Genomic DNA, 13,151 nt, shown 5'->3' on the forward strand with positions numbered 1-13,151 from the left:
CAAATATAAAATGGGCAAAATATTTAAACAGACATTTTACCAAAAAAGATCTATAGACGACAAATTGGCATATGCACAATTTAGCAATATTATTCATTGTTAGAGAAAGGCAAATTAAAATCATGATGAGTTGCCACTGCATATCTTTAGAATGGCTAAAATTAGAAAGACTAACCATCTAAGCATGCAAAGCAATTGGAACTTCCTATGCTACCGTTATTAATATAAAACGATCCATTCGCTTTGGAAAACTTGTGGCAGTTTTTCAAAAGTTAAATATATACCTAGTATACAACCCAGGTATTTCACTCCTAGATATTACTCTAAAATAAATGACAATATTTCTCTCTACATAAGCTTGTACACTAATGTTCACAGCAGCTTTATTTATAATAGGTAAAAACTGAAAAACATCCAAATGTCCACCAAAAGGAGAATAGACAAATTGTGTTAAATCCACACAACAGATATTACTCAACAATAAAAATAAATGAGCTATTGATACATGCGATAATACAAATGAACCTCAAAATAATTATGCTGAATATAAGAAACCAGAGAGAAAGTATATAAAGTATTATTCCATTTATATAAAATTCTAGAAAATGCAAATTAAACTTATCAATAGTGTCAGCAAACAGGTCAGTGGTTGCCTTGCATTGGGTGGTTTGAGCAAGTTCAAGGTTGGAGATGGGAATAGGGAGAAACCTTTAGTGTCGATGGATATGTTTATCACATTATTTTGATGATTTCATAGCTGCATACATATGTCAAGACATATCAATTAGTATATTTTAAATATGTGTAGTTTATTGCACCTTAAATATATCTTGATAAGACTGTAAAATCAAAACAGGCAAAATATAAAGGCTCTTCCTTACATCCGAGAGTCATAGGGATGTTAGGGAGCCAGGTCTGCAAAACAAGAAGGGACCAGGAAAATTTGGCAGCTAAAAGTACAAGCAAGATCATGTAGTTAGAGCAATTTGATTATGAAGCTTGATGCCAGCCACAACCATTGTGCCCTTATTGTTACTACTGCAGAACCCCCATGTCTGCCACCAATGTGAATAATTTAATAATCTAATCATCTTCGTGCCACTCCCTGGCTAGGGCATCCCATTGGCATGTTGTGATTATATCCTAGGGCCCTAGCTTCCAGAAAGCTGGAAGATGGAGGATATCTGCCACCTTTGCTTTTGTAGAGGAAGCTGTGACCTTGCCTCTCACCATGAGCTGTACCAAGTGACATTTCTCAAAACATAGGAAGTGTTCGCATTATGAATACCCAAGAGGAGAAAACAGAAAAATAAATAAATGAATTACTCTCTAGGTGGTAACATGACTCATAGTTTTAGAAGGCATGAAGGGCCTTCGAGTCCTAGGTGTCTCCGACTTATTCCTGCATATAGCTTTCTGCAATGCACACTCCTAGTTAGCTAGGAACATAAATGAACTACTGAGTTCTGACCCCTCTGTTATTTACATACTGTGAATTTTCATTTGTAAGACTTTCTTCCTAATTCCCTGGGATGTGCTGCTGTAGCAGACATAATCTTAGAAGATGTAGGAATAGAATAAATATTTTTTTAATGTCTTTTTTTTCTAACTCCTGTTCTTGGAAGCGACCGGTTTGTGCTTCTCATTTTCCCAAGTGCTATGCTCTGTGCTGGTCCAACTCTCCCTCTAGTGGTAATATGCTGCCCATAGTTACCTAAAATCTATGCTTTAGACCAGTGGCATTCAAAAGTTTGACTGCTATTCACAGTAAGCAATATATTTTATATCTCAACACCATTTACACATAAATATATAACTAAAATAAAAAAATTCACAACAGTATTTACAACTTTGTGCAATATACTGTGGTATTTTCTATTCTATTCTATTTGCCTTTTATTTAGAAAATTATGTTAGTTATTACCCACTAAATTGATTTAATGATTTCAACCACCAATAAGTTGCAATATGCTTTGAAAAACAACACTTTAAACTATTATTGAAACTGTATTAACCTTGTGATCTATAAATGGACATTTATTCCAAATAGAGACACACAGACATGCACACAAAAACTGCCTGTGACCAAATACCTGACGACCTGCAAACCCTATCACTTTATTTTACGTTTATACCACATTTGTATACTTGGAAAAACCTTGAAGTAAAGAAGTCTGTCTAACTTTTTATAACTTAGTTAAAGCTTAAAGGAGTGAATTATGAAGTTATATTCAGGGATGTTAGGAACTAACTAACTCTTCTGCAGATGCTCCTTGGGCTTACTATGGCTGTCAAATGGTTTTGCCTTCTGCAGGATAGCTGGAGAGTAAAGTCAGTGACAGAGAGTACCGCCAGAGCCCCAGGAGCCTGACAGGGTCTGCTGATCCCAGTGGGGAAAAGGTTTTGTCCAGTCCATTGGCTTGTAGACAGTGAATGGCAGAAATCCAAATCACAACAGGTTAAATACATAATTCTAGAAACAGATTAAAATTGGATAAGTACAACGATAGTACAGAGCATAGCAGCCAGCTGGAAGACTTCTGGAAGACAGAAGTATAGTCCAAGGTCAGAGGTAAATATGACTCCTGGGGCAATGTGAAAGTATCTAAGGAAGGAAATCTAGGTCAGAAAACAAGCGAAGGTCATCACCAGAGACTAACTCAGACAACGGTGTTGTTCTTTGCAGCAAACATGTCCTGGAGTACCTTCTTGCTCCCCTTGTCTAAGAATTGGATCTCACCCACAGGTCCTACTGAAGAGGCAGATGTAGTTCCCATAATAATGCCATGTAATTCCAATTCCCCGACCCAGCAGATTGGACTGAAGTGAACACCCAGTCCTAGCTGTACTAGACAGTTATTTTCCTGACAAGGAATTTGTTCACTGAGCATATAAAGTTTTACATCCCTGGAGGGAAAAGTCTGGTAGAACTGTAATGAGTTAGCCATGTTTGATCACTCTGCTTGTACCCCAAAGGCAAGTAAACTGACTGGCTGAAGTTGTATGAACCAGACCCAGTGAAATAAGATAGAGACAAGACAGAGAAGAAAGGAGAATGTAACCTCACTTTCTGACTTTTTTCTTTCTTTTTCTATTGCCTCATGAAACTCAGTTACAGTCCTTTATCTTGGGTGCACTGGGATAACCCTGTGTCTTTCCAAAAGCAGCCTCTTTTGCTTAAGTGAGTCAGAATGCATGTCAATGTCTTATATCCAAATAACCTTTACTAAGCCAGCATGAAAGAAGCCTGTGCCCTCTCTCAAGCAAGTCACCTTTGAGCTGTCAGCACCCCAGTGGGAATATGGACTCAAAAAGGAAATTATGGAGAATTCAGACACTGGATATAACAAAAAGTGTCTCACACAAATTATAGGCATCAGGAGCTAATGCACAAATTGTATCACTCCTGCCTTCTTCCTCAAGAATCTTGGGGCAGTAGTTTTTAGAGATAGAAGATAAGAAATTACAAATGTTAGGGGAGAGGGACATTTTTCTCAACTGTGTCAGGAGAAGTAGAGGTCTGGACTTCCTGGAAGACATTAAAGTATGGAGGGTTTAACAGACAGAATAGATACAGATAGAGGAGAGATAGAAACTGACTTCCTACCACTGTTCCAGAGTTCTAAACAGAAAAGATACTGAGAGTTTACTAGGGGAAGAAAATTTATAAAATGGTTCACGGCATGAACTGTCCATAAATAAGGACTATGAATTAAGTGAAATATTTCCTGTGATCAATGTGTCTTCGATACTTAAGCATTGCTCTAGGTGTAGTAGACAATGTCGATTTATTTGATTCTCTTCTAATTTTCATAACAGAACTTCAAATTTTGCATGAAAAGCACCATGTCCAGTCACCAGGGATATAAATTATGACAATCTCAATGCCTTTTCTGGGAGCTGACTTGAGAATAGAACCGCAATTCAATTTTGGCCAATGAGACATAGGATTATGTCTACTAGAGGATTTTGATTTTGGTGGCTATTTTGCATCGATGAGGGGAAGGCCAAGATAACCATAGACACATAAACCTCAAGCTCTGACATTCCTGAGATCTTGGTGTACCCTAAAAAAAGCCTATTACCAAAATTCTTAAGTGAATCAATAAATTTATATTATTTATACTGCTTATGGTTGTGTAATCTGTTGCAGCCGAGAGCATCACAATTGATAAAATAAGTGAAGGGAAGCAGACACATCCAGTGGAAAGAAACAAACAAAGGCCAAAGTCCTATATTGAGCAAAATAGCAGAAGATGCTGGCACTGAAGGAAACAATACAAAAATAAGATTCCTAATGAAAATTCAAGATCAGAGCCAATGATGATTTGTCTAAGCAAAGCAAGGGGACAGGGAATTGTTTACACTTAGATGGGAGTGGTGGTGGTAATGTGCTGTTCTTGAGGTACAGCTGGTTTTCTATTCCTTTCAAAGGCATGATACTTCAAATCTAGCATATAAGCTTCTGGTGGACTTCTAAATCCATTTAAGTAAACAGATGAGTGACAGGCCATTTGTAATATAATCTGATGGCACTATACAAATTTCCACACAGCTGAGAACTTCCTGGGTCTGTAACTTGTGATGTTAGTGTTTAATGCTTTACCAAGTACTTTTTGTTTTACGTCATGTTTTATAGGTTGTTAAACCTAGGGTTGTCATTATATATCTTTAATCCAACTGGGAAAGCATATACAAACACTACGTTTGGAGAAAGCAGAAATAGAGTTGAAAGTTTTATTTCAGAGCAAAGATCTTGGGGTAGTGGAAAACAGGAACAAAGCACTAGCAAAGCTAGAATGAGAAAACCTGGATAAGAGGGAATTACTTCAGTGTCAGCTCATGTTTGCAAATGTTCTTCTTGGGCTAGAAGGGACATCCTTGGTTTGCCTTTCTAAAAGAATGAGGGGCAGCATACATACATAGGTAAGAATAGGTATAGCAGAAATTGAACTCTGGTTTATTGACTTCCAATCCAATTCCCTTTCTACTTCGTCCCTATTGCTGACTTGAAGCTATAGACAAGGATAATAATGGTGATAAGTAAGAGAGCTCCAAAATGAAAACCAGTCCTGGAAAGACCCCAAGGCTTCCCATAACACACTTGGTGAGGGGTTAAAAATTCCATTTGCTTCACTTCGCTTTTAAACCACCTTGACGTTAAAAGCCATGGGTTCCTATCCATGGTTAAGTCATCAGCCCTCCTGGCAGAAAGTGCTGAGAGTGATCAATGTACATAGGCATACAGACCTTATTTTCTTGAGGAAATAATATTCTTATTAAGTCACTGACTTCATATTCTACTATATGATTTGTTTTCATTCCTGATATGATTGCAGTGAAATGTCAGCAAAGACACCTTTTTATAGATGTAACAAAGTTTACCTGTGATACCAAAACCTTTCCCTGTTTGTCTATTGGTTTTCCATGGATGTTACCCTTTCCTAGGGAATGTTGTAACTTTTAATTTAAGAAAAAATAGTTGATCTTATAGTAATTTGATACTTTTTTCTCTTTTTCTTGTAGTTAGAAAACTATGTCAATAGGAGATATGCCCTTGTATCATTCCTTCTAAATGCACGCGTCCAGCCCTCTCTACCAACGTAAGGGACTTTAAAGAGATCGACTAATGAAAACCTGGCTTTTTTGGTGATGAACACTGGCTGGGCTGTACAAACAAGCTCGGGCTACTACAGTTGGTATTACATTCATCTCATTATGACAATACTCCATAGATCTATCTGCACTATTTCTGCAGGATGCAGGATATGGTCACCCACACAGCCTAGTGCTCTGGAGGAGCTGTTAACGCTCTATTGCTATAAGACGTACCTATATAGGCTGAAGGGAGGGTTAGATTCTTCAGTCACCCACCTTAAAACCAGTGAAGGAGTTGGAGGGCAAGATAACAGGGACTATTGTCATTATTTCTTTTTTGGTCATACAACCCTTAAGTGGGCTTCTTTCCTTTTTTTAAATGCATGGGAATGAAAAATTCTTAATTCTTCCAGGGGAAATTAAGAAAATCTTGAAAGTCCTACCATAACTATTAAAGAAATTTTATTTATATTTTAAAATATTCTCAGAAAGAAAACTTAAGGTTGAGAGTTTTCAGAAGGGTCTAAAAATTACCAAGAAATAGATATTTCTAATCTTATACAAGCTCTTTTAGAGAATAAAGAGAAAATGTTTAACTCATCATATGGATGGCAGATAATAATAGAAAAAATCCCCACCAAAATTACTAAATGGACTTTTAGTCAAATTTCAGATGTATCAGTGGTCCTCTCTCTGTAGATATGTAGGTAGTCTATTTTGGAAAGGGTACAAGGAACTTTACAAAGATCAATTAATACACTGTCTAGTCATCTTATCCGTTTGAGAAGGAAAACCTCTACATACAGCATTGCCAGATTTAGGAAATTTATAATATTTGAGACACACTTATGCTAAGAAACTACTACTTATCTAAAATTTAAGTTTCACTAGAAAAGTCCTTTATTTTATCTGGCAAACCTACATAAGTAGCAATGCTGAAATGCCCCAGGTCCCTATAAAATATATTTGTTAAGTTCTATCCCTTTTCAGATGAGGGGATTTGGTCAAGTATTTTATTTTTACACAAGATATAAGGCTAGGAATGTGATGGCAGTGATGAAGCAAGTAGTAGGATGGTCTAAAAATATTTAGATTTATTGAAAATATGATTTTCTTCTTTACTCATGTAAGTGCTGTTTTTCAAATAAGAATTATTTATTCAAGAAATATTAACATTAATAGAAATCATGCCAGATATTGTCTTTCTAACTCCAGTCCTCACTGGGATCCGAATGTTTTCAGGCCAATGGACAGAAAACCTACTGGAGCCCTTTGTTGCAAGTAATTCAAGAAAGTAAGTCTACTCTGTTCTATAGGGACAAGGCAGCTAATAGCATGGTCCCTGGAGCGGTGCTGGTTCTCAAACCTGTTTGCTACCTGCTCATGACAAAGTAGATACAGAAATTGAGATTAGGATTTTAGAAAAATGTATAACCGGACAGATTAATTTTTGATGAATCTAAAAATTTAAAACAAAAGTTCTTATATATGTTTTGTTTTATGTTTCACATTTTATTAATAATTTATTTTTTAAAAAGAATTGAATTTTTAGAATAGTTTTAGATTTATAGAATCATTGTGAAGATTTATTTGCTTCTATTTTCTGGAAGAAATTGTGGAGAATTGGTATCATTTCTTATTTAAATGTTCAGTGTCAACAGAATTCATCGGGAAAGCCATCTGGATCTGTGCTTTCTCTTTTGGAAGGATTTAAATTATTGATTCAATTTCTTTAATAAATATGGGCATATTCAGATTATTTTTATTTGAGTTTTGATAATTTGTATCTTTCAAAGAATTGGTTTGTTTTATAAAAATTATCAGATCTGGGGACACAGAATTATTTGTAGTATTCCTTTACTATCCTTTTACATCTGTGGGATTAGTAGTGATGACCTATTAATTAGTTTAGTTTTCTATTGCTGCTGTAACAAATTGCCACAGATTTAATTGCTTAAAACAGCATAGATTATTTTCTTTCAATACTGAAGGACAGAAGTCTTAAAAACATTTACTGATCTAAAACCAAGGTGTTGGTATAAATGGTTCCTTCTAGAGGCTCCAGGAGAGAATCCATTCCTGTCCCTTCCAGTTTTTGGAGGCCACACGTGACCGACCCTCTCAGCCATCTTCAAACAAAGCTACATAATATCACTCCCCTCTGAACTCCTGCCTCCCTCTCAGGAGGACCTGTGGTTACACTAATGTATCCAGGATAATCTCCCTATCTCAAGATTCTTAATGTAGTCACATCGGCAAAGTATTCATTGCCATATAAGGTAACAACATAGTCACAAATTTCAGGAAGTAAAACTGCTTTGAAGAGAGAGCATTTTTCAGCCTACCACAATCTCTATTTCTGATATTGCTAATTTGTGGCATCTTCTTTTTTCCTTTGTTAGCCTGGCTAGATATTCATAAATTTTATTGATCTTTTAAAACAGTTATTTTATTTTTTTCTGTTTTTAATTTCATTGATTTATATTCTATTATATGTCTCTTCTGCTTGCTTTGCAATTAAATTGCTTTTCTTTCTCTTGTTTCCTAAAGAGTGTCAATTATTGATTTTATATCTTTTTTCTTTTTTGATATATTAATCTAATATTATAAATTTTCTTCTAAGTATTGCTGTCATTATAGACCATAAATTTAATAAGTTATATTTCCATTTTCATTTAGTGCAAATGATTTTTTAAATTTCTTTTATGACCTCTTTTTCTTCGTGTCTTATTTAGAAGTGTGTTGCTTAATCTCCAAATATTTTGGAATCTCTCAGCTATGTTTCTGTTTTTGATTTCTAGTTTAATCCCACTGTGATCTGATAACATACTTTGAATGACTTCTATTGTTTTCAACTTATTAAGTTGTGTTTTATGCCCAGGAATGTGGTCTATCTTTGTGAATTTAAGCTTGAAAAGAATGTGTATTATGCTGTTGGATGTATTCTCTAAATGTCAGTTCAATCAAGTTGATTGATAGTATTGCTCAAGTCAACTATATTCTTTCTAATTTTCTACCTGCTTGTTCTATCAATTACTAAAAAAAATATTAAAGTCTCTAAGTAAAATAGTGGATTTTTCTATTTCTCATTTCAGTTCCATAAGTTATTGTCTCATGTATTCTGATGTTCTGCTGTTAAGTGCATACATGTCAAGTATTATTATGGCTTCTTGGAGAACTGAAGCCTTTTGCCATTTTATAATGCCCTCTTGATCCCTAATAATGTTCCTTTTTCTGAAATCTGCTTGTCTAAAGTTAACATACTACTCTAGCTTTTTTATTTATTATTATTAATGTTGGCATTGTATATCTTTTTCTGTCCCTTTACTTTTTTTAATGTATCTGAATATTTATACTGAAAGTGGTTTTGTGGTGACAATATATAATAGGGCCTTTTAAAAAAATTACTCTGACAATCTTTCTTCTAACTGATGTGTTTAGACCATCCAAATATAAAGTGATTGTTGATATAGTTGAAATAGTATCCACCATGTCTATAACTGTTTTCTATAAGAGCACTTATTCTCTATTAAGACTGTCATGAGATCTTTTTATCTGGAAATAGGTAAAAAGTAGTTATTGAGAATGCTCTGGACTGATTTCAGAATGGTTTCTTTTCTCCTCTTTCTGCCAGAACCACCAGGGGATTATTCTTGATTCTTCACTATAAGAAACTGGTGGGATTCCTGAAGGTAAAAGCCATGAAAGTGTAGGGGCTTTCCTAGGACTGCATCCTCCAAGAGTTTCTCACTCTTAATGCCAATCCACATTCAGCATCCAGCAATTTCTCAAAATTACCATATAAATGTTCTTAACAGTTTATAGTACTAGAGGTCTCTGCTCCAGATAAGGAGAAATTTAAAAAGCTCTATGTATTTGGGCACTTCTACAGACATCAGGGTAGCAATTGTTCCTGCTACCTCAATTCTCTAATTGGCCCAAAGAAAGTCGTTGGTTTTAAGTTTGTTCAGATTGCTCTTATTTTAAAATAAGTAAGAGAGTAGTAGCTTCCAATGCTCTTTTTTTTCTAACATTGTAAACAAAAGTTTAAGTAATTCATTTCTTATTGCACTTTACAAAAGCCACTATCAAAGAGTGATTGCAAATTAAGGGAAAACAATCCTTCACAGAAAATAACTTAAGAAGTACTATTTTAAGTAACATTAGACTCCCCTAGGCTGGTTGTGTCATAACACCAGGGAGTATGTCTGGGCAGTGAGTGTGTGGGTGGGGCGGGCAATGTCCTTTTCTGTCCACTATACAAATCCTACATGAGAAGCCCCCACAACCCATTACAAATACACTAGTAGGGATGCCCATTTAGTCATTTTCCCTTAGGCCTATGTGAAACTGGGAAGAGGCAAGATCCAGTTTCTCCCCAACCTCACCTCCTTCTCCAGAGGGAATTACTGTAAGAATGAAACACAGAAGCATGTAAGCATGAGCTAAAATTTTTATTATTATTCTGAGACCTCAGGCCATGGAACACACAGAAAAGCCTGAATGAGTTTGAGGCAGAGGGAAGAGAAGGGAAGATCAGAATTGAGGTGCTCATGTTTGTGGGGTATGTGAAGAATGTTCCCTTTCAGGGTGAGTCTTCACACTGGTCCTGTGTCCATGAGGAACTGTATACCAGTCTCAGGCTGCCGACTTCCCAGCTGGCCTAGTCCTTGAACTTGCAGACATAGGGTAACCTCGTATCACAGCTGTAATCTTTCCACTTCAGAAATCCTGGAGAGACAGAAGACATAAAAGAAATGGGGTAGAGGGGAGCTTGTGAACCTAATGAAGAGGCATCTCAGGTTCTGGCCTAGGAATTAAAGCCTCTCCCACATCTTCACCAGGAGAAGGAGACACACACACACAAAAGAGAGATGGGACAAGCCAAACCAATACATTGCATTTCCTAGCTCAGGAAAATTCCCTGAAGGTCAAGCTCAGGAATGGGATATAAGGGGTGGAAAAGGCTGGGAAGAGGCGGCTCCTTTGTTTCTTACCTGTGCTTCTGGACAGGCTCCCACAGTGGCCGGGGTTTGGAAGGGTAGAAGGATCTTTCTCCCAGGCAAAGTAGTTGAGCACGTCAGTGCTGCTCCACTCCCATCCATCCCCATTGGGCTCAGAGCCCTGTAGAGTAGAGGAGGCAGCCAGGTGAAGGGAGTGGCCATTACAGCGCTCCTTGCAAATCCCCTCAGCTGTAATACCTTACTCCCTCCCAGCATCAGGGAACTGGGTCTGCTCCTCCAGATGCTGCCCCAGCGCCCTGTATATTGGAAAGCTCTTCCTTAACTGCTTGTTCCTACTGGCAAATCCCAGCCAATAATCACAAGACCTCTGGAACTACTCAATGTAGTATATTATTTGCTGAACAGTAATGGATGGTGCATTCGTGATTAGCCTCAGAACCTCAAAGACAATGTTTATTTTATAGGGGGCAAAAATTGATTCTATCTTCATTTAGGATTCCCTCAGAACAGTATGTGCAGACTTCCTGAAGCTCAGAGAACTAATTTATAAGACCTCATGTGAGAACTGTGTAAAACACTTGACAAGAGGCAGATTAACTTCATCTGAAATCTAGCGACCTCCACAGGACTGGATCTTCTCTTGGCCTCAAGGACTTCCCTTTCCCCCAAACGTCCCCCAGAACCTGCATTCTACTCCTGGGGTACTTCCTGGGTAGGTACAAGGAACAGAGAGTGGGCCTGGGTAACCATGGCCACCTGAGAGGTAGCAGAGAGGGGAGGATACAAGCGCACCAGAGTGGGATCATGGAGCCCAATCCAGATGTATGAGTAGGTGGTCGCAGTGCTCTTGACCAGGGAGGACACAAAGGATCCCTCAGCTCCACTGAGCACAGACACCAGGTGTCCAGAGGGCCGCTTCTGGCAGGCCAGCTGTATGGGAAAGGGAGAGAAAAAGAGGGAGCCTGAGACTTCACCGGGGGAGGGCGGGGAAAGGGTGGCTGAGAGAAGGATTGTCTGAAAGATAAGTTCGTCTCATTCCCAAGGAGCTCTTGAGAATAAAGACCCCTCCCCTGAGACCTGCATGGACTTTCCCTTGTCACCTCCAACCTCACATTTAACCACTCACATCTGCATCCATCCAGGATTTGGGTGTTGTAAACAAGGCATAGCAGTGGAAGGAATAGGCCTTGGAGCCCTTGGGACAGCTGATCCGTGGAGAAGGTACTTCCTTCTGGGAGTCTTCACCTGGGGTGGAGGAGATAAGGGGGAGGGATCGGATGAAATGAAGTGTGAGGATTGGAGTTGGGGGTGACCTTGGGGCATGTCTATGAGGCTTGTCCTTGGGGAAGAAGATCACATTCCTGACTCCCTCTCATGTTTGCTCACATTTTCCAGAATTCTTGGTCTCTGAACAGCTGTACGAACTAAATGGGGGACCATCTCGTCTCTTTTTACCTTTTCTTCTTATTCAATAGTCCAACACTCCCCTCACTATGGGTTGACTGTCTCTACACTGAGTCTTTCAATCCTCGTCCCTCCCCAAATTTTATTACCGATCCTTCACACTTTACCTCTGCTCCCCACCAGTAGTAATCAGAGTCCACTGACAAAATGCAAATCCATCTCATTCCACTATCAATGGGCCCCAGTAGTGTCTCCTACCACCCATTAACCCGAAGGGAGGAGGGATGATGGAGGAGTTGCAGGGAGTTTCCCCGTGTGGGGATGCAGCTCACCATTACCACAGGAGACACACAGGAGCCTTTCTGCCCTCCTTGGCTCTGAGCGCTCACAAAGAACCCAGTGCTAGAAGCAAAGAATGCTTACCTTGGACCTGGGATAGGAGCATCAGGCAGGAGAGCGGCACCCAGGCAAGGCTGCGCAGGGCCCTGGGAGACAGCATGGTGTCTGCAGCGTGGGGAGGACTCAGAGGAGGAGTGTTGTCAGAGGAAGGAATGCAGAGACCCACTGCTTCTTGTCCTTCCTTTATCTAGTCCCCTAGGAATAAGCAGATGTTGGTCACATTGTCTCCTTCTGTAGTTCTGGGATGAATTTGTGCATCTCTGTACCCTCCGCCCCTGAGTCCTACGAGGGCAGCTGTGCTGAGTCTCAGAGCTCCTGTGCTCTCTGAAGAAGGGACCCTCCTGCACCTTCTCCTGTGATGTGTGAGGTAAAATCCCCCATGGGTCTCATATCTCAGCTCCCACTTACCTGTGTTGCAGGGATCTGGGATGGTTTGTCTGGTCAGGAAAGTGTGGGCTTTTTATAGGAGAATCTGAGGGAGGGGCATTGAGATAAATAACAGGAATGTGTAGGCAGGACCAGGGTCATGCGAACGGCTTGGCATTGGTTCAAGGAGATTTCCACCAAGGTCAGGAGACTCTTCCTGGCAAAGGTTGGGAATTGCCCCAGATGTTGCCTTTTTCCTGTTAGCAGGTCAGCACTTTCTCCAGAAACTGGTGAAGTTTCCACTTTACCCACTTTTTCCCAGATATCCTGTTCTGAGAAATTTACACATACAAAGGCAGCCCTGTAAGCCAAATTCTGGTACTACTTAGTTCTGAAAATACTATGGCATTAGACAGTTAA

The 13,151-nt window shown here is 38.9% G+C and overlaps 1 protein-coding gene across 2 annotated transcripts; it reads right to left on the bottom strand.

Moving 5' to 3' along the window:
- Positions 1-10,261: 10,261 nt before the first annotated feature.
- LOC105826862 (regenerating islet-derived protein 3-gamma-like) lies at positions 10,262-12,465 on the bottom strand. 2 transcript variants are annotated; one of them, XM_012664872.1, is made up of 5 exons: positions 12,390-12,465; positions 11,689-11,807; positions 11,355-11,492; positions 10,596-10,722; positions 10,262-10,329 (listed from the first exon to the last, which is right to left on the bottom strand). In XM_012664872.1, exons 1-5 carry the CDS (start codon positions 12,463-12,465, stop codon positions 10,262-10,264), a joined length of 528 nt encoding a protein of 175 aa, XP_012520326.1. The 2 variants fall into 2 exon arrangements, with proteins under 2 accessions (XP_012520326.1, XP_012520327.1); XM_012664873.1 differs by lacking the exon at positions 11,355-11,492.
- Between the last annotated feature and the right edge of the window lie 686 nt (positions 12,466-13,151).

Source organism: Propithecus coquereli, unplaced genomic scaffold, assembly GCF_000956105.1.
Source record: "Propithecus coquereli isolate 6110/MARCELLA unplaced genomic scaffold, Pcoq_1.0 Scaffold93, whole genome shotgun sequence".
Lineage (NCBI taxonomy): Eukaryota > Metazoa > Chordata > Mammalia > Primates > Indriidae > Propithecus > Propithecus coquereli.

Bases quoted from the DNA above. Each gene is read 5' to 3' on its own strand.
- LOC105826862 (XM_012664872.1), bottom strand. From the start codon at position 12,465: ATGCTGTCTCCCAGGGCCCTGCGCAGCCTTGCCTGGGTGCCGCTCTCC. The intron at 11,808-12,389 runs GTAAGCATTCTT...CCTCCACCCCAG, and splicing joins GCTCCTATCCCAGGTCCAAG to GTGAAGACTCCCAGAAGGAA. The intron at 11,493-11,688 runs GTGAGTGGTTAA...TTTCCCATACAG, and splicing joins AATCCTGGATGGATGCAGAT to CTGGCCTGCCAGAAGCGGCC.